This window comes from Lissotriton helveticus, chromosome 5_1, assembly GCF_964261635.1.
Source record: "Lissotriton helveticus chromosome 5_1, aLisHel1.1, whole genome shotgun sequence".
Taxonomy (NCBI): domain Eukaryota; kingdom Metazoa; phylum Chordata; class Amphibia; order Caudata; family Salamandridae; genus Lissotriton; species Lissotriton helveticus.
This window is the reverse complement of record NC_136065.1, coordinates 226217577-226243039: the sequence shown is the minus strand read 5'-3', so window position 1 is coordinate 226243039 and position 25463 is coordinate 226217577. Positions and strand designations below refer to the sequence as shown.

The 25463-nt window shown below is 47.2% G+C and overlaps 1 protein-coding gene across 1 annotated transcript in view; it reads right to left on the bottom strand.

Annotated features, from left to right (window-relative positions):
* The window catches only part of ABCA2 (ATP binding cassette subfamily A member 2), a 693258-nt gene that overhangs the window by 147246 nt on the left and 520549 nt on the right, over window positions 1-25463 (bottom strand). The window contains exons 30-32 of the mRNA XM_078642051.1: window positions 16595-16926; window positions 14787-15000; window positions 1559-1664 (exon numbers count right to left, since the gene is read on the bottom strand). Of these exons, the coding sequence (XP_078498177.1) occupies window positions 1559-1664; window positions 14787-15000; window positions 16595-16926 (652 nt within the window). The remainder of the gene's footprint in view (window positions 1-1558; window positions 1665-14786; window positions 15001-16594; window positions 16927-25463) is intronic.

Here is a 25463-nt window from a genome sequence, read left to right as displayed (position 1 = left end):
GAAAGATGGAAGAGTGAGGTGGAGACACAGCATATTTTAAGGGTAAACATGGCTTATGTCAATACATCTGTAACTCATTTCTGAGAGTAATCTTCCTCGTCAGGTGGAGCACCCTCCACTGAATCTAGGTACCATGTCCAGCTCCGCAGATTTGCAGGCACATGCATCAATGTTGGCTTCTGAGATTCCTTAATTGTGATTTTCAAGGAATCGCAATTAAGGAATCGCAAAAGCCTATGCATGTAGAAATAGTTTAAAAAATAGCGATTTCTAAACATTCCCTAATTGCGACTCGCAAATTGAGAGTCGCAATTAAGGAATACCTCCCCATTCATTCCTATGGGCCTGTGGGAAGACATTCTCAATTTGCGAATCTCAATTAGAGAATCGAAAATTGAGAATGCAATTTCAAGGGTGCCAGGGTGTCAAAAGGACACCCTGTTGCACCCCTGAAAGTGATCTGTGTACATATGTTGCGCACACAAATGCCCTAAGGGCATGTGTATGCGCAACATGAAACTTTGAAAAATGCACAAAAGTGCATTTTTCAAAGTTTTTGCAAATTACCATGAAGTTTAACTTCTTGGTAATTTGCTCCCCCTATTAGCAAAATCACAGTTTTTTTTTAAATTTAATGCATTGCATTTAAGGAATCTCAACATGCGATTCCTTAAACGCAATCGCAATTTAAGTAATCGCAATTTAGAGATTACTTAAATTGCAATTTTTGAATTTGGGATGATGCATCCTAAATGCAACAATACCGGTCGCAAAGAGGCAGATATTGAGAATCTGCCCGTTGTGACCGGTTTTTCTTTTGATGTATGTGGCTGTTAATTATTTGTGGAAACGTCAATATTTTTTCAGGAAAAAAATATCTTTCTTGTTCAGTTTTGCAGGGGAAAGAATCACAAACCAGCCGAAAGTGTTCACAGACACTGGCAATAAGACACGGAACAGTTCAGAATTTTCTGCCAGCATTATGCGTGTCAAAATTAATATATCTTCATATCTTCAAAAAGGCCCTTTTCTCCCAAAGGTGCATAACCCATCAAGAGGAAGGAACAACAATGAGGTATTACACTATCAGCGAGTGGTTCAAATCACAAGCACAAAAAAGTACATCGTAAACTCCGTACATTAGTCGACTCTGGGACCATCACCACCCTATTTAACGCCAATCACTCATCTACAACTGCTTCATGTGATTTGATACATCACATTTTATCCCTCCCCGTTATGGACAAGTTATATATTCAATTGTTATGAAATACCCCCTCAATGGAGCCCATGGGGCAGATGCTAGAGCGTGCCATTACAGCTTAGTATTATTGGTCATGTCGTGGAAACATTTCTCACCTTAATCCCTGGAGAAGGAGTATACAATGCAGCCATTTTGTGAGTACCAGTAAACCTTAGAATCAATGGGATATGATAAAAGCAGGATTGGCCTGAATATTAGAGTGCCCCAATTTATTTAGCCAGTGTTTTGGAGATGCTGGAATAAGACACCACCACCACCCAATGTTGTTAAAACCGTACAAACTGTCTGCCCTACCTGAGCAGTCCTTCTGACGGCAATCTTCCGAACCATAGGAGGAGCCTTCACTCCAAACGATGCTGGGATGGATCGCTGGACATTACCAAAAGTCAGAGCCCCATATCTGTAAAGGAGATGCATTATAGCATCATGAAATATCCAAACTACTGCTTCCCCACGTACATAAAAACCACTCATCGCTGGTTTGCTTTGGATTGATCTCACTCTGATAAACATAGGCAGACAAGATGCTACCATAAAAATGGGTAATAATAGTGACCAATTTATTTGGGGCGTGGGTGTCACTCACACATAATGGATATATTGCACTGAAAAATGTGTTGTTTCTACCAAATAATCAAATTCACACAGGCATAATAAAAACTACTGGGTAGTGTGTAAAAGTGCAAAACAAAATAAAGTAGAAAAACAACATTGTACGGAATGTGGATAACCTATATAAACGATCTCAACACTGAATCAAATCCCCAAGATTCAAAGGTAAACCCAGGGAAGAACAAACTATGTACCTTCTGAAACAAAACATGTTCTATGGACACTGTGCTCCCTCCGTAGTAAATGTATCTCCCCAAAGCTCTGGACACATTACATGCTGTCACTTCTGTGGGCCACTACTACTGTTCAAGGGCACAGTATGACACCAACATCACCTTATGACACATTTGTGCATATACTGCATTGCCTCACCTGAAAGCATTAGTTCCCTGTGCTCTCCAGACCAGCAGACAACGTACCTGCATGTATCTACCCCTCGCCAAAGAGGGGAACGTCGTTTACAACGCAACTTTTAGCACGCAGTGCTATTACAACGCGGTCTTTAAATGGCATTCTATTACAACGCATGACTCTGGGGGGCGCTCAAGGATAGGGAATACTTTTAATTTACTATCCAACACCTTCCCTAGTGTCAACGGGGACTGGTGTTGGAATAGTAAATTAAAATATTCACTATCCAACACCCCTTTCTGTTATGCGTTGTAAAAGAATGCGTTATAAAAACCGCGTTGTTACAGCATGCGTGCTAAAAGCATGCGTTGTAACAACGTACATCCCGCCAAAGACAGTGAGGAGGGCAATAAAGATTCTTAATATGGAACTCTGTATCAAGTACAACCAACTACCCTAGCAACGTGTCACGGTTTCTTCTAAATAATACTATTACCGCTGAGGAATCTTGATGTTTGAACAATCGGTTAATACAACTTTGGATGAAGGAACCTCCGATAACCAAGATGAAGATGAAAAATATGGTGAATGACCATTTGGTCAAACAAAACTTCTGCAACCTTCTGAGGGAACAGCTTTGCTTTGCAAATTTCCTGCAGAGGTACAATCCTTAAGAATACAGCAGTGTCTACTCTGCCTTGCGTAGAATGCACAATTGTGTTTTCAGTGAAAGTCTGGTTGACTGCCTCTTACCATGCTGTGATTACGGTCAACTTTGCATCCTAAAATTCCATAACAAAAGGAGTGGGAGTTTTTTCTGTGTTCAACCGATTACCTTTGGCATGGATTCCCCTTATCATTGAAAATTACAGGAAGACCATTTATACTTCAGAAGCAGGCTAAAGATAACTTGTTTTCCAAAATTGAATGTTGTGGTTTAATGATCTTTTTCCCTAGCACCAAGAAGCCAGGTTGTGGCGCTTTGGACGGGTAGAACATAACAAAAAGTAACATTGTCTGTTTTATTATAGTCATGCCCTTAGAAGCACTGTGTTTGGCAATAATCAGTCCTCTATCCACCCTATGCTTGTTACACCTCCAAATATAGGGGCCCATTAGGATGGCGGGCGGACGAGTGGTGCTGGGACCGGCCGCCAATGGTGCGGCGGTCCCGCACCGGTGATTAGGATGCCACCGCGGAAGTGGCATCCTCCATTCCCAGCATTGTGAGGGGCGGTGCTCACAGCACCGCCCGCCACAATGCTGGGAATGCACTGTGTGCATTGTCATGCACAAGGTAACCGGCACAGCGAGGTGCCACCATGTCCATGACAATGCAGGGGGGTACCATGGGTACCCCCCATTTGCACCTCCCCCCCCCAATACCCTGGCGGCCCGCAACAGGCCCCCATACACGAATTCCTCATGCCTTTGAAAGGCATGTCTCTGCACCCATGCTAATATGGATGGCGGTGTTGAGCAGACACCGCCACCATATTAAACCCTTTTCCGCCCGGTCGACTTGCCGACCGGGTGAAAAAGGGGCAGACGGTATTCCTGTCCGCAACGGTACCCCCGCCATAATAATATGGCGGGGGGAAATGAGTGGCGGGCGGAGAAGGATGTAGGGCGGACCGCCACCGCCATGCGGGCGGTGGTCATCCACCCTACATCCTAATGGACCCCATAGTGTTTGAGAGACTAATCTGTGCAGTCTCTGTCTTGGATGGAGGCACTGGTGGTTCAGATCAAAATTTGTTGCCACTGTGAGACGAAAATCTCACTTTACCATTCAGAACATTTGGCCAATTGGAAACAACATGTACGCCAAATCTACTGACAAAGGTTGCTGGGGACTCACCTTTCTAGGACGGAGTAGTTGCCATAAAAAAGTTCTTCCCATGACAGCTGCACAAAGTCTCGATTGAGCCTCAACAAAAACTTTAGGTCCCACTGAGCTGTGTATTAGGTGCCAGTGGAAATCGGTTCACCAATTCCTTCAAACACTAAGATAGCATGCAAATCTCAAAGAATGAAGAATCATTAGACTTCGTCTAACAGATGAAAAGTAGAGTCAAATAACTCCTTGTGGTAGATGCCGGCAGACAGATCTTCCCAGGAAACATGCATAAAATCATTCAGCACCACAGACAAAAAAAAAATTCCAAGTGGGTCAACAGGTTTCTGAATATACTTGTAGAAAATCTCAACCACCTTCTCCTGTACACTTGCACCAAACAACCAACAGGAAATCCACTATGTCAGAAGAAATAGAAGACCTAATGGTCCTCAGCTTTCCCAATGCCTTCCTGCTCAGATGAAGACCTAACTTTTCTGTCTTCTATGAAAGAACAAATTGAAGCAAATGCAGTTGCGATTAGCCCTCCTCAGAGAGAAAACAAAGTTTAGTATAACAAATGCATTTCGTTCACCTTTGAGCATCAAAAGGGTTGTATAAAGCCTTCTGAATCTTTTTAAAGAAAAGTTGTACAACTTAAATATGGAGGGAGCCTTACACTAGGATAAAAGGAGAGAGGATCATCTTCAAATACTAAACACAGAATTAAAGTGAGTTGCAAAGACTCAATGTGTGCACACGTCAACATCTCAATAGGCTTTAAAACAACATCTGGATAAAGTCTCCTTTTGTGATGAGATCTGTGTAGCTGACAGAATATCCAATTGAGCACTGTCTTCATGTAACATGAAAGTAGATGGCACCAAGGCTAAGGCTAAGATATTTTCTTCTACACACAATGTCACTGTGCTGAACCCCACACTTGTTAACATAATACGTGACAGTGGCATTGCCCATCATTACTATAATCTGCTTACATGCAAAATAAGTACGCAACGCCAGATTGAGCTCCCTGTGCCTCCAAAAAACTGAATTGGATCTCGTTTTCAGAACAAAGGCAACTCATATTCAAATCCTCCAAACCTTGTTTCCACCATGTAAGGAAGTCATCTGTCAACAGTGGATCTCACAACTTTACAAAATACTGACTTTTCAACAGGACCTTGGCTTTTATCCACTAAGCCAAAGTTACGAAATTATCCTGTCTCACATTCAGGGGATCTGGCAGATGAGCCCAGGTATTGCAACTACTACAACAACCCGTTTCTTAGCTTTGTCTGGGGTGACAGAGGAGCCCTTAAGAGTATCAGTCTGATAAACTAAGACTTCTTCAGCAATCTGACTGGTACTATCGAAGATTCGCATCTTTCATGCCTTGAGTCCTTCACCTAGCAACAAGGTCTTCATGAAGCAGCAGTGCCACTAATGAACAAGTTACTTAACTTCAGAAATACTCTTTCTTGTGGATACTGTAACATCTGATTCCTCAGCTTTAGAATATCCCCAAGGTGCCTGAATGAATCTGGAAATTTTCATACCAGTGCACCTGCGCCATCGGGTGGGTCCGTGTGACTCCGCATTGACTTCATTCTGCCCCGGAGTGATGGAGCAGAGCCACATATAAGCCACACCCTTGTGTGCAGTCAGTTGCTTGCTCAACTCGCTCCGTGCCCTTCGCCGCAGAGCACAAAAACAATAGGAGGTACCAGTGTGCAGACTTCGAATTTGGAACATTTTTATATGCCAAGAAAAGACCGAACCATGGAAGGCAAAGGTGGAAGAGCAGCAAGGAATCAGCAGTTAAGTAGGGTATCCAAGAAAAAGAGAATTACCTGAGATAAGTTAAGTTGTTCTTCAGATGGATGTTTGTATCACAGATTCTACTACTTTAGAATAGATATCAAAGCAGTACCTCCCAAAGTGGCGGATCTGTGGAGTGGGCTCAGTCCAAAAAGTCCTGCAGGTCTAAATAGGTTAAATGCCCCTCCATTGGATGTGGCTATCAAGGCAATAGTGTTTTGTGAACGTTTGCACTGAAGCCCCATTCGTGGTCTGACTGGTTTAAAGGAATTGGCACTGCACGTGTCAACAAAGTGGTACCAGCCTTGGCCCTAGTGGTATGAGCCATCAGTCCTTCCAGAGGCTGATTCTTGGGAAATGTGTAGCAGATCTTTATGCAAAAGACTATCCACCTTGACAAAGTCCATTTCTTCACCACTTTACCTTTCTTCGTCCCTGAGAATCCAGAACCCAACAAAAAACTGATTGTCCATCCAATGGTTTTATTTTGCAATAGATGTAAAAACATAGGGCACGATTCACTAAGGGACTTATGGCTCATAAACTTACGAGTACAGAGTCTCTGCAGAGCCCTATGCTGAGATTCCGCCCTACTTATGACTCGTAAATTTACGAGTGCAGAGTTTTTGCAGAGTGCAATACGGAGATTTCGCCCCGAGTGCAGCGACTCCGCACTTGTAACTTTACAAGTTTTAAGTCTATTTATGAATTGGGCTATTAAGGCTCTTTTAGGATCCAGTTCATGGAGTCTCAATCCTCCTCTTTCGAGGGGTGCGGTGCAGAAAAGAATGTCAGACAATTGATGCATTGGGAGACATGAAAGGGAGTCAGAATCTTTGGGAGATATTCGGCTGTGGTCTTCAACACCAGTTCGTCCGTGTTATACCTGGCACTATTGGTGTTGGTCTCCCCTATCTTTTTTGCCTTTGCCTCCCGTGTTTTTACTGTGTGTTGGACTCCGTTTTGCTGGTCTAGATGCTTTGGGAACTTTTACCCTGCTGTTCAGTGCCAAAGTGCAACTTTGTTTCCATGATTGGCTATTTGATTTACAAATCAGTACCTAGTACAGTGCATCGTGTGCGCCCAGGCCTGTAAATCAAATGCTGCTAGTGGGCTTGCAGGACTCATTGTGCCACTCACACAAGCAGCCTGTAAATGTAACTCCGGCCTGCCATTGTGCAGTCTGGTATGGCCATATCGACTTGGAAAGCCCTAACCTTCCCTTTTCTTACATGTCAGTCACCCCTAAGGTAGGCCCAAGGTACCCCTGTTTGTGAAAGATAGGTCATGCCCTGGTGTGTGTGTGTGGCATGTCTTTTAGTGAATTACTGCCAATTTCGTTTTTCACTATTGCAAGGCTACCTGTTCCCATAGGACAGAATGGGGAGTTTGCTTATAATATCTTATAAACACAACTACCCCTGGGAACAAGGTAGGAAAATAAAGTTTAGTATGCCTGAACTCAATGTTAAAATGCATCTTTTAGAGAAGGTGAATTTTACATTCTGCGTTTGAAAATACCACTTTTAGAAAATGGGTATTTTCTTGCTTAGCCATCCAGTGCGCCTCTGCTAGGTTTGTGTAATGCATGTCTGGCTTTTGGATGACAGGGGCTGGGGAGGAGCAGTGGCTCCAGAGAGCCCGATGAGTCAGGGCTGGGCTGAATAGACCTGGGCTGCATTTAGAGTAGGAGGAGGAGATTTCCTTTCACCTGAATGAGCCTAGTCTGCCAAGGACAATGCTGTCTCCGCCTCCTGCCAGGAAGCTGCATCAGAGAGGACCGAACCGGTTTTCCACCGGAACTCTCCACCACCAGAGAACAAAGGATTTTGTGATATAAATATTGGGGCCCAGAACTTTATATCATTTCTGGGAATCAACAGAAATCTTTGCCAAGGAGACCAGCCAGGAAGCGGAGAAGGAATACGGCCCCTGTGCCGTTTGCTGTCTGGGGTTGGCCTGCAGTGGCTACTTGCTGACAAGAAAAGGACTTTGCTGTTTGCTGTGTCCCCTGCTTGAAGAAGATCCCCCAAGGGCTTGCATCGAACTTGCCTCTTGTTCTGAAGTCTCAGGGGCACAAAGACTTCACCACCAGCTCCCCTGAACGTCCTTGCTGGGAGTTCTGACCTGCAAAGAGGTGCCTGCTGTTGTTTTGGACCTATAAAGACTGTTTTCCGCTAGGAGCTCCAAAAGTAACAACTTCGAGAAGCGAGATGCATCCGCAACGGTCTCCGATGCATCAAAGAAGAAATCATCGCAGTGCCTGCCGGCGGCTTGAGAAATCGCTGCACGTTGCATCGAATGCACCGATCTCCGGAGTCCAAGATCATCGCACCAATTTCATCGCTAGGCCCGCTGTGCGGCTGCAACAGTTCACGGATCGTTCCGGATCGTCATGTCGCATCGAGGCGGCAAGTTTGTCGCATCGTTGGGGGACGCAGTAAGAAACCGACGCATCTCCTTCCCACGCAGTAAGGAACCTACGCATCCCCTCCCCTGTGCAGCAGTCAGGAAATTATGCATTGCCACCCCCGGAGCAAGAAACCGACGCACCACCTTCCCTGAGTGTAAGGAACCGACGCATCACCTTCCCTGAGGCCGGTTTTGTTTGTTTGCGTGGCGCATCCCAGGTACTTTGTGAGAAAAGTGTTGCACCTGCGATTTGCTTTGAACTGAACTATTTCTACCATCTGAAAGTCATTTTTATTACTGGTGTTGTGTCCATTTGTAGTGTTTTCACTATATTACTGTATGTGTTCACAAATGCTTTACACACTGCCTCTGAGATAAGCCTGTCTGCTTGTGCCAAGCTACCAAGGGGGTGAGCAGTGATTATTTACCCTGACTAGAAGCAAGGGTCTCTATTTGGACACGGGTACCTACCTCTGCCAAGTAGAGACCCCCATTTCTAGCAGTTTGGGAAAATGATGGTGTATGGAGGATGACCAGACAAAGCCTGCAGGTTTCTCATGAGATGCACTGAAGTTAACACAATGAGAAAGACTGTTTTAAGAGTCAGGAGACACAAGGCACAGCTGTGCATTGGCTCAAATAGAGAACACGAGGAGCTTGAAAACCAAATTAAAGCCCGCTGTGGCACTGCACAAGGTTTGGGCAGATATATATGAACTAAATGTTTAAGAAAACACATCACATTTGAATATTTGACCAAGAAATTTGGTGCGGCAAAATGTAGGCAGGGCAGACTAATAACCCTTAACAGCACCCTTGGCAAGTCTTTGCTGAGCTAATGACAGTACAAAAGAAGCAAAACATTCCACAACTTTGCTTGCAATGATCTGATGGGTCGAATGATAGGAAGCAAAAAACATATTCCAGAGGCCTGCATAAACAGATTTTGTAGATGGATACCTGGCTGCTAGGATGACACTACTTCGGTGCAGGGATCAAAAGTGGTCAACTGTTGCCACTCAATTTCCATGCATTGACGGGTAGATTAAGCAGGTCAAGGGGAAGGACCATTTCCTGCTGCTGCAACAGAAGGTCCTCCTGAAGTGGCATCCTGATCAGAGGACATATGCTCATGCCCAGATGTTATGGGTACCACACTCTTGGCCCAACTCTGATCCCCACCTCTCCCAGGTATCCTCCCCTCCCCAGGAGTAATGCATCGGTCACCATCATTACCTCTGGCAGTGAAGTTATCAGCCCTCATGGCAGGTTTTTTGCAGTCTCCTGAAAAACCTGGATGGAGTATGACAGGTTTCAGTGGTGATGCAGCCACAGACTTCAAACCCCACTGCAAAGCCCGCATTTGTCCTCTGGTGTAGTCACCAGCAGGAGGCCAAGAAGTCTGAGACCTCTGACCGAAGCAGTAATATCAATATCATAGCCCGAACGTCCTGAATTCGCGGAACAGCTTTCCTGAACAGGAGCCTTTACAAAGGAGTCATGTGTGACTTTGGCAGGTTGATTGAGAACCTCAAGAGGTGAGGTTTGCCGTTATCTGGAGGATGTCTACAACTGGCTGTAGCAAGCCCATCTTCGACATCCAGGGGCCGAGGTAGGGGAAGATTGGTACATCCGACCTCTGCAGATCTGGTGTGACCACCGCCATCACTTTTGTGAACTCCGGAGAGGCACTGGTGAGGCTGACGCGGAGAACAGAAAACTGAAAATGCTATTGCCCCACCTTAAACTGTAGGTGCATGCCAGGTGACCACAGCAGATGAGGCTTATGCTTCAGTGTAATGGCCAGGGGAACTCAACACAGTGTATGGGAAGATGTCCAGCCCACTGTCCTCTAAAAGGTCCATATATCAATTGTCGTCACTGTAATAATGAGATGGTATATCCCCATCATCTCGGCTATTGGCATCTAAACCATATTGACTGTGTTCTGCGTCTAAGCTGTGGGGGATGCCGCTTCGGTAGAGGCTGTGTCAGATTTAGTTCGGAGTCAGACAAAAACAATTTGGCCCTCCTCTGGCGCTGATGGTGTTGATGTGGTTTATGGCAACTAGTTGGATATCAGCCCCAGAGTTGGGGTGAACTCCGCAGCCAGGTCAGGAGGCACAGACCGCAGAGAAGATGGATCTGCCAATGGTAATCTGACTGGTGGCTTCTGCAGATCATTTGGGCCCAAAGGAGTGCCTGAGGGAGCCAGAATTAGTGCTGAAAATAGGTCTTCCTTGAAAGCCTCTAGCTGTTGCAGCATCGCTTATGGACCCAGAAACTAAGGGTGCACTGGGATAAGCTGTAAAATGAGTTCCTCTGTAGGAGACCGGAACAGGAAGGCAACTTGACATCCCAACGACTTCTCTGTTCAAGAGTGGCAAAACTTCAAAGAATACCGCTTCAACATCTTGTGTTTTTTTCCCTTCAATTTAGACTTACTTTACTTCTTTAAGAGTTAGGAAAATAATTCATAGGAACAGCTTGAGAACAGGACATCTATCTATCTATCTATCTATCTATCTAGCTATCTATCTATCTATCTATCTATCTATTTATCTATCTATCTATCGATCGCTCTCCGGTGTCACTCCGGGGGACTAAGTTTTTGTGGTGCATCACGATGTCACAAGCTGGCGAACGGGACCAATGCTGGAAAAAATTCTCCTGATGCAGTCTGGTGTCTGGAGTTATTAACAAGAAAAGTATATATGGTTGAAATAGCCATAAGAAATTAAGCTGCGTTTAATTAATGCTAAAATTATATTTAAAATGAAGTTAACCTTTTTTTTAACCATAAGGGGCTTTTATGGTTATGGGGTTGTGAGTATTATGAGGGGGTAGAGATTTTTTTTTTAGCATTCAGTGGCGGGTAAGTGGTGTTTTGAGGTGTAAGGTGTTTTGCTAGGGTTTAGGATGAAGGTTATAATTTGTGGGGGTAAGGTTGTTTTTGGGGTTCAGGGGTGGGTTGGGATTTGTGGGGTATCATTTTCTTATAAGGTTCAGGGATGGATCTAGTCTTGAGGGGCAAGAGCTATTTATAGCTCAATGGAGGGTAGTAATTGGGGGGTAAGGTTTTTAGGGTTCTGGTGTAGGTAGTGATTTGGGTTGTAAGGATTTTGTAAGGGTTCAGAGATGAACCACTTTTTTGTGAGGTAAGGGATTTTTAGAGTTTAAGGGTAGGTAGTAACTTGAGGCTAAGGGTTATTTAGGATTTAGTGATGGGGAGTGTTAATGTGGTAAGGATCTTATAGTTCAGAAGTGGGTATGATTTGGGGGATGGGATTTTTAGGATTCAGGTGACTATTAATTTGGAGGGAATGTTTTTGAAAATGTATTTAAGAAGTTCTATATGGGGAGGAGCTACGCTAGCAACCAAGATGGCCGCTTAGGCTCCCGGCTCTGCCGACCTCCGTATCCCGCCAGATCCTGATTTAACGCCCGACCTCCATGTAGATGAACCGATGCTCACTCCGATGGTGCAATTCCGGAAACCTAATTTGCCTGGGTGACAGAGCTGCGTCGAGTTGAAGGTTGCGGCCTAATCCAGCAGGAGAGCCGGGCCTCGAGTTTTGATCTGGCCGTGTCGTAGTTGAACAACATCGGCCGCGAGAACCAAGCGGGGTCCGGTCTACCGCATTGAAGGTTTTTTCTTTGCCCGATCTCGACGGCGTTCATTTTGCCTGCTCGGCATCGAGGGAGGAGTGACTTGGCACGACAGTGGCCGGGTGTGGAGGTCCCTGACCCGCAGACCCGGTGTGGTCCGGCCGGGGTTCGGTGAGTCGGGGTCTTCGCTCGCAGAAGGGAGATTCACATTGTTGCCGCAGTACCCGATCAGTCACCCTCTGACGCCGTCCGCTCCGCTCCTGCCTGTTCCCCCCGGAGAAACCGGGGTCCCCAGGGGAAGTCAACATGATCGGCGTTGAGTGTGGAGAAATGGACCGGACGGAGTGTGAGCCGTCGTTGAAGACAGTATTGGCAGCCATCGGGGCATTTCATTCACATGTGGATGCCCTGATTCACAAACGGATGACGGGCTTATTGGAGATGGAGTGCGTGGAACCGGACCCTGTTACATCTCAGGTATTGCCACAAGGTACGATTTCAATGACGACCATTTTGATTCTGAACGAGGACCCCGCGCGACAAGAGGAGCTGCAGCCCTTGGTTGGTCTCCTGGAAAATCCCGAACCCAGTGTTTTGAACATATCGTCATATCTACCAACATCGCGGACTTTGGGAGAATCGATTTGCGTACCCCTCCCGAAGAACCCTGTGGGTGATTATTCTTGGACTTCTGTTCCATCCTTTCCCTCTTTAGTGACTCTACGATCTTGGAGGAAACTAAATTGGGACTATCCGTCCATGAAGAAGGGTTCTTGTGCCACTGAAGTTCTTGAGAACTTGCTGACTTTGAATTGTTTTGTACTGCTTTTGCTCAGACTCCTTTTTCACTCTGACTCTCCTGTTGAAATAATGGTCCCACCGGGAGGGATTCACATAATGGTTCGGAAAGGCCAGGGCTGAGAGTGACTGACAGTAGTTGGTATCACGGCCTTAATGGACGTAGAATTCGTGGCTGTTGGTCTCACGGGGGGTTGGGCGGTGCATCACGGCTCCCCCTAATTTATTTTTGTGATTTCAGATATTATTGACTTTTCATCTTAGGGGGTGCTGGTCTCTGGCGGGGGGAAAGGGGACCGGGAGCTTATACGGAAATGCCCTCTTCTTCTCTTTTCTACTTTTAGAACCTAGTTAGTTGGGGCGACAGGCACACTCCTAGTGGGGGTTAGGCGATAGCCATCTGCAGGGGTGCAGGGTGGGAGGATGGGTTTATTGTTTTCTTTTTGTTATCGCTCATATGGTTTCCTCTTTTTTTCAATCTCTTTTTAGTTTTCCTTTACTAGTAATATTGGCGAAATATCCTGATGTTGTTTTCCTTTTAAATTCTAGTGTCTGGTTGCCATGATTCTTCTGTTTTGATTTTATGGGTGGGAGGGTCTTGAGGGTCCGCATTTAAACTGTTTATCGATTGTAATGTTGCAAGTCTTATTTCGTACTCATTAGCGCGGACCTCTCGGGGATTCCTCTGTTGCTCCACGTCTATCCTGTTATCGTACCTGTTCACCCTATTATCAATGTATGTATGTATGGCACCGGATATGTCTATTCCTTTTTTCTTGTTTGAATAATAATAAAAAGAGTTATAAAAAAAAAAAGAAGTTATATATGTGTAATAGTATAAAACCATTTTAGTTAATAATTATAAGTTACATATTTAGAATTGGAATTAAAATGCTCACTATTCATTTAAATACATTTAAATTGATAGCTTACGTTACAATCATTTAACTAAATAGAATAATACATTTAAGATGGCATTATCAATATAATATTAATTCTTGAGTAATTATTGTAGAAAATAAAACCATAAATACAATTTTATTAACTCCAGTCATGTTAAAGTATTACATTCCATTATTAATTAAAATGTATATGATGTGTGCTAAGCACTTGTAGAAATTAATTTAAAAAGAAATTAATTTTTAAGAAACAGCAATTAAAGTAATTCCATTCATGAATAAATATAAAAGCACTTTATATTATGCAAAGTAAAGAGACTCCTGATGGAAAAGATTCTGAGGTAAAGGTCCTCCTGATGTACATATATCAAAGTAATAATTTCAGATGTAAGGAACCTATATTCATTTTGGCGTTTGAGAGAATGCGTTAGTTTCCGAGTGACAGTGAAGTGAATAAGAGGGACTGAGTTTGAGTAAATGTACATGTGAGGGAGTGTACATTTGACCGAGTGAGTAACAGAATGCCCGGATGTGGGATCCTTCCTGACTGTGTGATAGGATATACATCACTGACGAGGACTAATAAGGCCGAAAGTCGCATGAGATTGCTCGTTGAGCCATTGATGGACCATTCCCACGAGGAGTAGGGTCAGTACTTATTTGCATAAGGCAGGCTTTTGTTTAGAGCGGTACAACAAGCAAAAAACTTTGGGATGGAAAGCTACCCAGAGCAACTGCCATTGATTTAAACTAATTATATGCATTCGTTCATCACCTTTTTAGTGTTTGAGATAACAGGATAAACATCCCTTGGGAGATACCCAATACCTGGGGTTGTGCCCAGCTTTTGTGCTGGTTACAGCCTGGGGAAAGGGCACCAAACTCGCTCCTAACCCTAAAGGTCACACAATATGCAGGATCTGAGTGTTATCTGTAAGCAACACAAACAGATGAATTTGAATTCCTCACCTGCTGTTGTATTTCATGTATCAATTCCAACCCAAAGGTAATGGCCACTGAGATGCCCAGTACTGGCAGTGGGCTTGGCAGCAAAATGCCCCAGAACCAGGGTCTGTTTAGCAGAGCTTGAGGATGGTTGCAGAAGCTTCCTTTGACCCTGTGCACTCCTGATGGAAAGAAAATGAGAGCCCAGAGGAATACCCCTTTTCAACAGTCACCTCACCTGTGCAAGCGGAAGCGATCGGATGTGAACAGGAGATACTCGGAGACATTACGTCCACTGATGTCCACTAGGATGTCACCGGTCACAACCTTCATCAGGGGTGGATGACCTCCAACACCACTGGGGCAGGAAAAGCCAGTACCCTGCATTGAACAGGTGCAACGGAGAGGCTCATGGATGAGATGAGGCAGGGTGGGTGCCGAGGTGATAGTCTCTGGCAAAGACAGAAAAGCACACTGCTTACTTTGCTGCACCATACCAAGAAAAAGAGCAAAGGAGGAAGGAGGAGAACCTGTAATAAAGACTGAGAAGCAACAATAAATGGAAGGAGAACTGCAAGAGCAGAGACTGGTGAGAAAATAACGGGGTAAAAGGAGAGAAATGGAAAAGAAAAGAGTGAAATAGGGATGAGGGATAGTACACAGGAAACAGAAATAGTTGGAAAAGAAAGACAGCTAAGTAATAGGCATAGGAAAGTATTACAAAGCAATAGGGAAAAGACCCAGAGCATGTGGCCACAGAAAGGGAATAAGGTAAACTGTAGAAAATCATAAGAGGACAAAGAGAAAAGTGACAATCAGTAAAAGGCGGCCATGCAGTCCAACTTGAAAAGGCACATAGTCGGGAAAGTGACAAAGAAAGGTACAAATGAACAATCAGGAGAAGAAAGATACACTGAGTGACAACTCCAATTCTGATGTAGCATTTCTTCTTGTTCATAATTAGACAAGAGGGTTCTGCATTTGATTTTGTTTTAGTGAATGTCCCTACCTTTTCAAGGCTCCCTTCCATACACTCATTTCCTGGTATCACTGGAATGGTCCTCCCCAATGTGCCATAAAGAGCAGTTTAAGCAAAATCCAAATCCTGCTTTATCAAGACTCCAAAGCTGTTCAGGCCTCAAAACAGCCGCTGCATTTCTGAGTCAAAAATATCATCTGAAATGGTTATGGGAACCTCAACATGTAGAAGGTCTAGGATGGCAACACACGTGAGCCTAAACCCTACGGAAGTAAGGTTAGTTTTATTTAACTTAATGCACAAAGGCAGCCGAGTACACAGGCTCCAAGACTGTCTGCAAGGCAGGATTACAGGGCCCCATCTGAGAACATGTATGCAGAACTCTGGACCAATTAGCAAGTGACACTGTATTGTAGTGGTTTATCTAATCCGCCCAACACCTTCATCCAACAAAAACTGTAAACCACCTACAGTGCTTTGGACCTGCTGCCTTATGTATGAGCAATTAAGGTATGTGCATCAGCCCTCCATTCCAAGGAAACAGGAAGACCAAGCCCTTCATTTGCAGAAGTCAGTGGTTAGTAAACCTAAGACCAACCCGACTCAAGCATGGGCAGTTAAGTGAGTCTCCTAGTACTCTCTAGGTAGAGGAGTCATCGACATGCACCGAAGAACCTAGGGTGGGGGTAATGATAATAGGCTTTATACAGTCAATCCCCTGCTACCTCCATTCGTGAATCTTGGTAGCATTGCAAATAACATATATTACTCAGATCATGAACTCGTAATCGGGGAAACCTGTACCAACCTGCTGGAATTTGAATGTTAGCCCCTATAGATTGCTAAAATGGCTGTGCAGCCGGTGCACTAACTCACTGGGATACATTCCACACCTGCAGGGTTATGAAAAATGTCTGTGTGCAACAGCTAAAAAAGTGAGTAAGAGTTGCTAAGACTCAACACTGTGTGTTATTATCTGGCACACGGAGGTCCACTTGTGAAATTTCCAAATATGCCCATTGCCCTCCTTGAAGAAAAGCAGCAGAGTCACCTCAAACAGGCTTTACCTTTAACAGGTGTAGAATAAGTCATGGTAGCATTCCACAAGCGCAACAGATCATCATCCAATGAAACCGGGTAATCAGATGGAGCCGGTGATGGGGGAGGAGGAACAAAGTTGGAGAGGGGCAGCCCCTGGGTGAATGAGTCCACACACATAGCATCGAAGAACTTGGCTGCCAGCATCTTGGATTGATGACTGTTGAGGTTGAGAGGCTGCACAAGTAGGTCCAATGTGCTGTTGAATGGGGTCTTCAAGACACAAGTGGCACCGATGCCAGAAGGAAGGTGAAAGGTGGCAACCAGCTGCTGAGGACTAGCATCAGGGGACAGCTTTATCCTGAGAGGGAAAGAGACGAGAAGAAATCTGTTCAATGGGTTGAAAGAAAAAGCCAACATTTTGACTAAGGTCTGCCTCCTTCTGACATGGTAATGTAATCCACAGCACAATGCTTATGTACTATACAAGTCATGGCAGGGCAAAGCTATTAGGCACGTGTGGGTACTAGTTGTTCTCCTACCTAATGCAACACCCATCAAAACTTTCTAATCTGCGACTCTCCCCAAGCTTTCCCAACCATTATGGTCCACTGGAAAACCCAAGGTTAGTGAAATTCTATCTCTACTAAGCTCATCTGTTTCTTTCCATACTTTAAAAAAAATGTTTTAAATGTTTTTATTTGCTTTTTAAAGTGCATAAACACAACTGGCATGTCACATAAGACCATCAACCACCACCCTTCATCTCCCCCTCCCCCAAAATCATATGTTCACAGACCCAAATAAATCCGCCCCCCAACCGAAGCAGCCAAGCTCCCCTCCTCTCTGGTTCACAGTCCTCCATCCAGGCCATGATATCGGCGCCACTTCCCTCACACCCTATTAAACTTCTTAGTGCATCCCCTTGCCTTATACGTAATCCTCTCTGCGGCCATGTACAGGTCCATACCCCTTCTCCATTCATCATCTTGGCGGAGCAGGAGCCTCCCACGCCTTCGCCACATCTCTCTTAGCTACCACCATAGCCAGAACTTTGAAGATCAGGAGTGGGCGGCTCAAGTCAACATCATCGTAATACCTAGCAGAACCAATTTGGGATCTAGCGGTAGGGCGACCTCCACAACCTCACTCAGCCCCTTCAAGACCTCTGCCCAGTACTGCTATATGCTGGTACATTGCCAAATAATGAGGTAGAAATACCCCCTCTCCACATCTGAGGCACCCTGTGTCGCCGATCCTCCCCATAAGGTGTAGGCGTACCCTATCGTAATAGGCTCTATGCAAGATCTTAAACTGAATAAGCCGTAGGCGGGACTTGATGGCAACTTCCCTCGGGTGCATCAGGGCCGTATCCCAATCCACCGTATCCATCTCCCCCACATCCCTCTCCCATAATTCTTTGAGTTTTACGAGTCCATCTGGTACATTGTTGATCAATGTTTTATATGTCAGGGAGACTGCCTTGCACGAAATGTGTTCCTGTAGCAATCGCCCCTCCAGTGGTGCATACTCCGGCAAGGACCCCACCAGAGTCTTCTCCGCCCACCATGCGTGTCACAGCTGCGCATATCTATAGTACTGTGTGTGGTGCAGCCCAAATTCCGCCCTCAAAGCTTGGTAGGACTTTAGCTCCCCCCTCTTCAACAGGTCCCCCAGTCTGGAAATACCAATATTGTCCCACCTCTGGAACCCACGAAGCTTGTGTAGCTCCTTCAGCCAAGTACAGTGCCATATCAAGGTCTGTTTTGTCGGTGTATGCTTCCAGCCTATTAACCCGGTCGCCCTCTCCCAGATCACCAGAGTGACCCTGGTGGCCGACAGCAGCCGTTCCTTCCCCTTGCCCCCATATATATAGTAAAGGCAGGTGTGCCGCGCTATGGTTCTCCTCTCTAGGACGTAAGTGGGATGCCCCGCCGGGGCATGCAACCATTCATTGATGGGGGCAAGATGTTCCGCCCAGTAATAGGCTTCGATGTTCGGCAGCGAAATTCCACCATTATACTGGTTCCGCTGCAGAGTCCGCAGTGCTACTCTGGACTGTTTCCCTAGCCACAGCAAGGATCCCAACTCTGCATTCATATCATTAAAAACATGGCGGGGGAGCGGGAAGTATTCATTCTGAAGGGCGTACAAAAACCTCGGTAATGTTATCATTTTAAACATGGCTGCACGGCCCAAAATCGTGAGAGGGAGCACCTTCCATCTAGCAGCATCCTCGGCAAAATTATCCAACACCCGCTGAACGTTCCTCCTGAAGGAGATGTTCCTATCTAATGTCATATACACCCCCAAATACACAAACCCCCGTCCGTAATTGTCAGCATCCCAGGCAAGTAGGACCAGTCCACTCCCCCCCGGGGGTCATAGGGGATGGATTTATGCCAGTTAATCTGATGGCCAGCATGGGCACCATAACGGCACAGTACCGCGAACAGGGCCGGAATTGTGATGGCGGGGTGAGTAATATATAGTAGAACATCGTCCGCGTACAACGATTTTTTTTCTTCGTGTGAGTCGGACTGGTCGATTCTAAAACCCCGGATATTCTTGTTCTGTCTAATCTCGCATCCCACCACCTCTATGGTTAGGGCAAAGAGCAACGGGGATAGGGGGCACCCCTGTCGGGTCCCCCTTCTTATAGGGAAATCCTCAGATAACACCCCGTTGACCTTAACTCTGGCTCTTCGGTCCGTGTACAATAGCCGCACCCATTGCCTATACTTAGGTCCGAAACCGAACCGGAGCAACACTCCTTCAAGGAAGGGCCAGTGTACCGCGTCAAACGCCTTTTCAGCGTCCAGGGATAAAAACAAGTGAGGGTCCTGTCGAGCATGCACCTCCATCAACCAGTTATGGGTCCTTCTGAGATTCAGTCTGGTTGCCCTGTCTGGCAGAAAGCCGGTCTGATCTAAATGGACAAGATTAGGGATCACCCGCCGTAATCTAAGGGCTAAAATTGTTACTAGGAGTTTAACCTCCACGTTAAGAAGCGATATGGGGCGGTACAACACGCAGTCCTCTGGGAGCTTCCCTGCCTTATACATAGGGATAATTGTGGCCATGCATAAGTCAGGTGGCAGCGTACCCTCCTGAGCCGCTCCCTCAAATAGTGCCAAAAGGTGGCGAGCAAGGAGATCCGCTGTTTTTTTTAAAGAATTCGGCAGGAAACCCGTTAGGGCCAGGGGATTTCCCCAGACGAAGTTTAGTCAAGGCCTCCTTAATTTTATCTATGGATATACACCCCTCTAGATCCCGCTGATCTTCTTCCGAAAGAGCAGGGATGTCGATTTGGGCATGTATCTCAGCGCGTCCTCTTGTGTACCCAGGTTCCCCGCCTCGTAACAGGCCCTGTAGTAAGCGGCAAAGGTCTGAGCCACCTGGGTGTCGGTCCGCCGCAGCTGTTCTGGCTCATCTCTCAACTGCTCCTCCCACCGGGCATCCCTCTCTTTCTTGCTCAACCAAGCCAAGAGTCTCCCCGACTTATCCCCAACATCGTACAGCCTATGTAAAGTTGCAAGCACTTTTGCCTCACCCGTCGCCAAGTCCCTATATTGTCGCTGCGCGTCCCGGAGCCGCCTAAGAGTTCGAGAGTCTTTATGGACCACATGTTCGCTCTCCAGGTCCAAGATCTGGGCTTCCAGAGTCCATACCTCTTACTGCACTTTCCTCTTTGCCCATGCTAGTCTGTTCTGAGCCCTGTCCCTCAGAACCGCCTTAAGGGCTTCCCAGAGGACCACCCCTAACAAGACAGAGCCCTCATTGTCGGTTATGTAGACCTTCACATCCGCTCTCAGGCCCTTCAGTAGATCCTTATTCTGTAAATCCCAGGCTGTTAGCCGCCAGTTCTTTGCCCCCATCTTTCGTTGCCCCCCCACCCTTGCCAGTAGAGGCGAGTGGTCCGTTATACCTCTCGCTTTATACTCCGCCATATCCTCCACACATAATGCCTTCCTGGACATAAAGATGTAATCTAGTCTGGAGTACACCCCATGGGCCCCCGAGAAATACGAGTAAAGGCTATCGTCTGGATGCAACCACCGCCACACGTCCACTAGACCCAGGGTGGAGACAGTTCTAGCCAAAGGAGTTAGTGTTGCGTCCCTAGGTCTATCTCCTGACCCGTCCTGCGCAGAAGACATGACATCATTAAAGTCCCCCCCTACCACCTGCAAGGTTTCCGAAGTATTCAGTAGGAGGTCTGTAATACCTGACATTGTCCTTGCCTGTAGTTTTGGCGGTGCATAAATGGAAACAATCGGAAGCTCCTGCCATCCCCATGTTACCCTCACCCCCACGTAAGTCCCCAATGGGTCCATCCAGGTCTGTGCAACCACAAAAGGAGGAGTCTTCTTAATCAGGACAGCAACCCCTATGGAGCCCATCGTATACCCTGCATGCGCCAGCACTCTGTAGGGACCCCTCGCTAGGAAGCCACACTTGGTACCCCGAGGGTGCGTCTCCTGCAGCAGAACAATATCAGGCCCCACACGTTTCACATAGGCTTGTACCAAACCCCTTTTAACTTTGCTGCCCAGGCCATTCACGTTCGAAGTGAGGACTGTAGTCCCCCCCTCCCGTCTGGACCTCCGTCCCGTGACTATCTAGTAATGTACAAGGCATCGCATCACAAAACTCACATTTGCAGAGGCAGTTAGGCTCCAGGATCCCAGGTGTGAATGACTGTCCCAATTATGACATGCTGAAACAAACCCCCCCCCCCCAAGAAACAACTCCAACTCTAGTGCAGATTCGTCTAGATCCGCCCTCCCCCCAAATCCCAAGAAAAGAGTAACTTCCCCTCCCCACCCCACCTCTCTCTCCCCTCCAGTCCCATCGTCATTTTATGACCGAGATTAGGCCTTCCAGATGAAGGAGGTCTGTCGCCCTCCCAATCTGACCCCCCGAAATCCTCTCTGAAGACCGTTAACCAAGAAACCTACACAGATATATGTACATGCAAATGTAAACAATAAAGAACATTAGACCAGAAAACAAAGCAAATTATAAGGGGTTGTCCAACTTGCGCGCTCCCCGACCACTTAGTCCATACTCGGTCAGCCCATCGTGTCCTATTTTCACGAATTAGAGTCCGGGTGGTCCCCTTGCGACGTCCCCGCTTACCGCCCGGATCCTGTTCCAGTTCATTGATTGCCACTACTAGGGGATGCAGAGATTGCTCTTCCATTGCCTCACCATCCGAAGAAGTACCACCAGGCTCTTCCTCCTTTTCCGACCGTGCGTTTCCAGCAAGACAGCGGAACCTGGAGCCCATCAACCGATCCAGGGAGGCCAAGCTCCGCCTCATTCGCTGTACTGATCCTTTTACAGGGTAAGGGGTTGGCATCACCGTCCTACTGCCACACGTTTGCCTCAGCCTCTGTGGCCTTGGCGACCCCCTCAAGGTCTCCTCAGGTTTCCCAGCATCTGATGCCCCCCAAGCCCCCACCGCAGGTCTTGTCAGGCGGGGGGGGGGGCGCTCCTCCAGCCACTGCCAGGCGTCTTCTGGATGTGAAAAGAAGTACGTTCGCTCTTTATAAATGACCTTTAACTTGGCAAGGAAAAGAAGCATGTACTGAATGCGAAGATCCCTCAATTTAGCCTTCACCGCCTCAAAGGAGCGCCTCTGTGTCTGCACCTCCTGGCTGTAGTCCGGAAATATCATGATCTGCGTGTTCTCCAGGCGGATTTCCCCTAGTGTCCGAGCTTCCCGCAAGATCATGTCTCTATCCAGGAAATTCAGGAAGCGGACAATGACTGGCCGCGGCCTAGCATCCACCGGCGACTTTGCCAGCAGTGCCCGATGAGCCCGCTCTATCACAAAGCAGGTCGAGAACTTGTCCTTCGGGAAAGTGCGCAGCAGCCAGGATCTCAGAAACTCCGCCATATTATTCCCTTCAATTCCTTCCCTAAATCCCACAAAACGGAGGTGATTACGCCGGGCTCTGTTTTCTGCGTCATCCACCTCCCACAGGAGCTGTCTATGCGAGGAGTGGAGCTCCGCCAAGCCTTTCTTCAAGTCCTGAATAGTGTCTTCGGCCTCCCCCAGCCTCGTCTCAGCCACTGTCACTCGCTCCGTCAAATTTCAAAAGTCCTGCCGCAGGAGCGTGACCTTGGAGTCCACCTCCCCGATCTTGGTTTCCAGGGTCGCACGGGATGCCTGTATGTCGGATGTATGACATTACAACGCATGCATTTACATCGCATGCCTTTACAACGCAATTATTACAACGCAGTCCATTACAACGCATAGTGCTTGGGGGCGCTGGATAGTGAATAGTTTAATTTACTATTCCAACTCCAGTCCCCGTGGACACTAAGGAAGGTTATTGGATAGTAAATTAACCTATTCCCTATCCTAGAGCGCCCCCCAGAGCAATGCGTTGTAATAGTTTGCGTTGTAATGGTTGCGTTGTAAAGGCTCTGCAATGTAAAAGTTGCGTTGTAAGTGTTGTTCACCCTGTATGTCCTCTCATGATGCTTGTATAGCCCCCATCAAGAGGGCCGTGTCTGTACGTACCCCCGGCGAGTCAGTCTCCTGGGGGAGAGGCATTCTGGTGTATCGGTCCAAGGTCCCCTGTCGGGGGGGTCCTGAGTTCTGTGTCTTTCTTGCCCATGTTGCGCCGCCCACTGGCCACGCTGCAGCCTGGTCTATGCTTTCCGCTGACTCCTCCTGGTCTTGCCGCTCCTCGCCCCCGACACCGTCTCCCGTCAGTGCAGCCCTCAATTGCAGCTCTTCACCAGGCGACACTCGACGCCTGTCCCCTGTCTACTACAGGAAGCCCCGTGGTGGTCCGTCTCCCGGGAGAGGAGGAGGGGGGGAGAGGAGGGGGCAAAATAAGCGAAGCCAGCCACCAGAATTGGTTATCTCACCCGCTCAGCGGACGTTCGACCTATAGGCCCCCCAGGGCTTCACCTCTGTTGTAGCTAGAGGCGTCGACCACGCCTCCTCCCCCTGCTCCCGTGGTCCGGTCAGCGCTCTCTCGCTGTTGCCCTTCTGCTGTGGCTAGCCACTGTCCCCTGTCCAGGCAGCCGTATCTCCAAGGAGGAGGAGGTGGGGGAGGTCTGCTCAGTCCCTCCAGCCAGACCGGTCTCTTCTCCTGCTCCTCGGGCCGGCCAGGAGGCCTTCTCTCAGCCCAGTCCTGTGCTCCCCAGGCAGTGTGCGGCAGGGGGGGGGGCGCGCAAGAAGGATCACTGTCACCCCCTTCGCAGGCCCTCTCCAGTGTGGGGCTTCACCCCGTAGCCCCCCGGACCCTGCCGGGCCCCAAACGGCCTCCACAGCCAGTGTATGAAGGTGGGGGGGGCCTTCCCGCATCCAGGCACAAGCAGGATCCGCGCCCGACCGTAGCAGATGTTTTTGGCGTATCCCCAGCCAGCCCGACGCGGCCCCGAAACTGTCAGCGGTGCCTCTGCCGGCCCTGCTCTCTCGTCCGGCCGCTCTCACCTCAGGCCGCCACAGGCTCTCTCGGGGCCTCTAGGCCTCCACCGGTCCCTCCTCCACTGCAGGTGGGGTCTCGGCTACCTCGGTTCGGGGTCGTCCGTCCTTCGCCACCGCCACCGACCCTAGACAGGGCCACACACTCCCGGCTGCCGGGTCTCCGCAAGCCACAGCGTCTCCTGCGCTCCTCAACGTCAGCCGGATCACAGCAGTGCCATCTTAGGCCGCACTGCCGGTGCTCCGTATCCGTCTCCACCACCACACTTATCAGGTTCCCTAAGCGCCCGAACCAGTCCCCGAGACCATCGGAGGAAACAGGGACCCTCGCCAAATCAGAATCCTCGGTTTTTAGGACTATGGGCTACCGTATAAGCAGACGGATTAATGATTCGAGCCGGAGCTCCGTAGGCTCACGTCCTACTCGGCCATGTTGTTGGCCACGCCCCGTGTTTCCTTCCATACTTAATGTCTGGAATTTAACTTATGCTGCTTGCCGAAGCCAATGGTGATGTCGAGAAGGGGCTCCATTTCACTCAGAAGCAATATATATTTACAGAAATTAAGAGCAGTTGTAAGGCTGCAGTACCACTTTTCACACACAGTAGGCTCTCATGAAAAACAGACATGGAGGAAAAAGGCTAATGCAGCTCAAATCGAATACATTTTCACAGATATTTTATAAAGTTGTGAAAATGCAGTAGCACTGTGTGTATATAAAAATGTAAGACCTCACACTGAATACTTGGAGATAAAAGACTCAACAGTTACACAGCCCACCTTACACATAAAATGCAATGGCGAAATGTAATGTAATATATATATATATATATATATATATATATATATATATATCAAAGGCACTCCACCCGTCACTTTACGCCCTTATCACGAACAATGGAGCACGGACCACAAGATTAGTGCTGAATCACAGTCCAAAGGAAATGACTTTCCTTGACGTCACTGTAGGCACCAGCGAAACGAAGTTGACGACTTCCTTGCATAAGAAGGAAACCGACAGGAATACAATCCTGCATTACACCAGTTCGCATCCCCAATCACTCAAAAATAACTTGCCCTATGGGCAACTGCTGAGGATTAGGCGAAACTGTACGAATGTAAGTGATTTTGACTGTCATGCATCAAGATTCTGCGATGAGATGGCAGAGAGAGGGTACCCCAAAAAATTGTTAAAACACTCAAAAAATAGGGCCAAATTTACTCCAAGAGAAACATTATTCAAAAAGAAAGAAAAGAAGGATTTGGAACAATTGGTTTGCGTTACAACATTTGGCCAACACACAAACCAATTCAAGAACATAATTCGAAAAAATTGGCATCTCCTTGAAACTTTGGAGCACCCCCTCTCTAAGCCCATTTTTGCTATGCGTAAAAACAGAAGCATTGGGCAACAATTGATTAAAGCAGACAGCCATATCCCATCA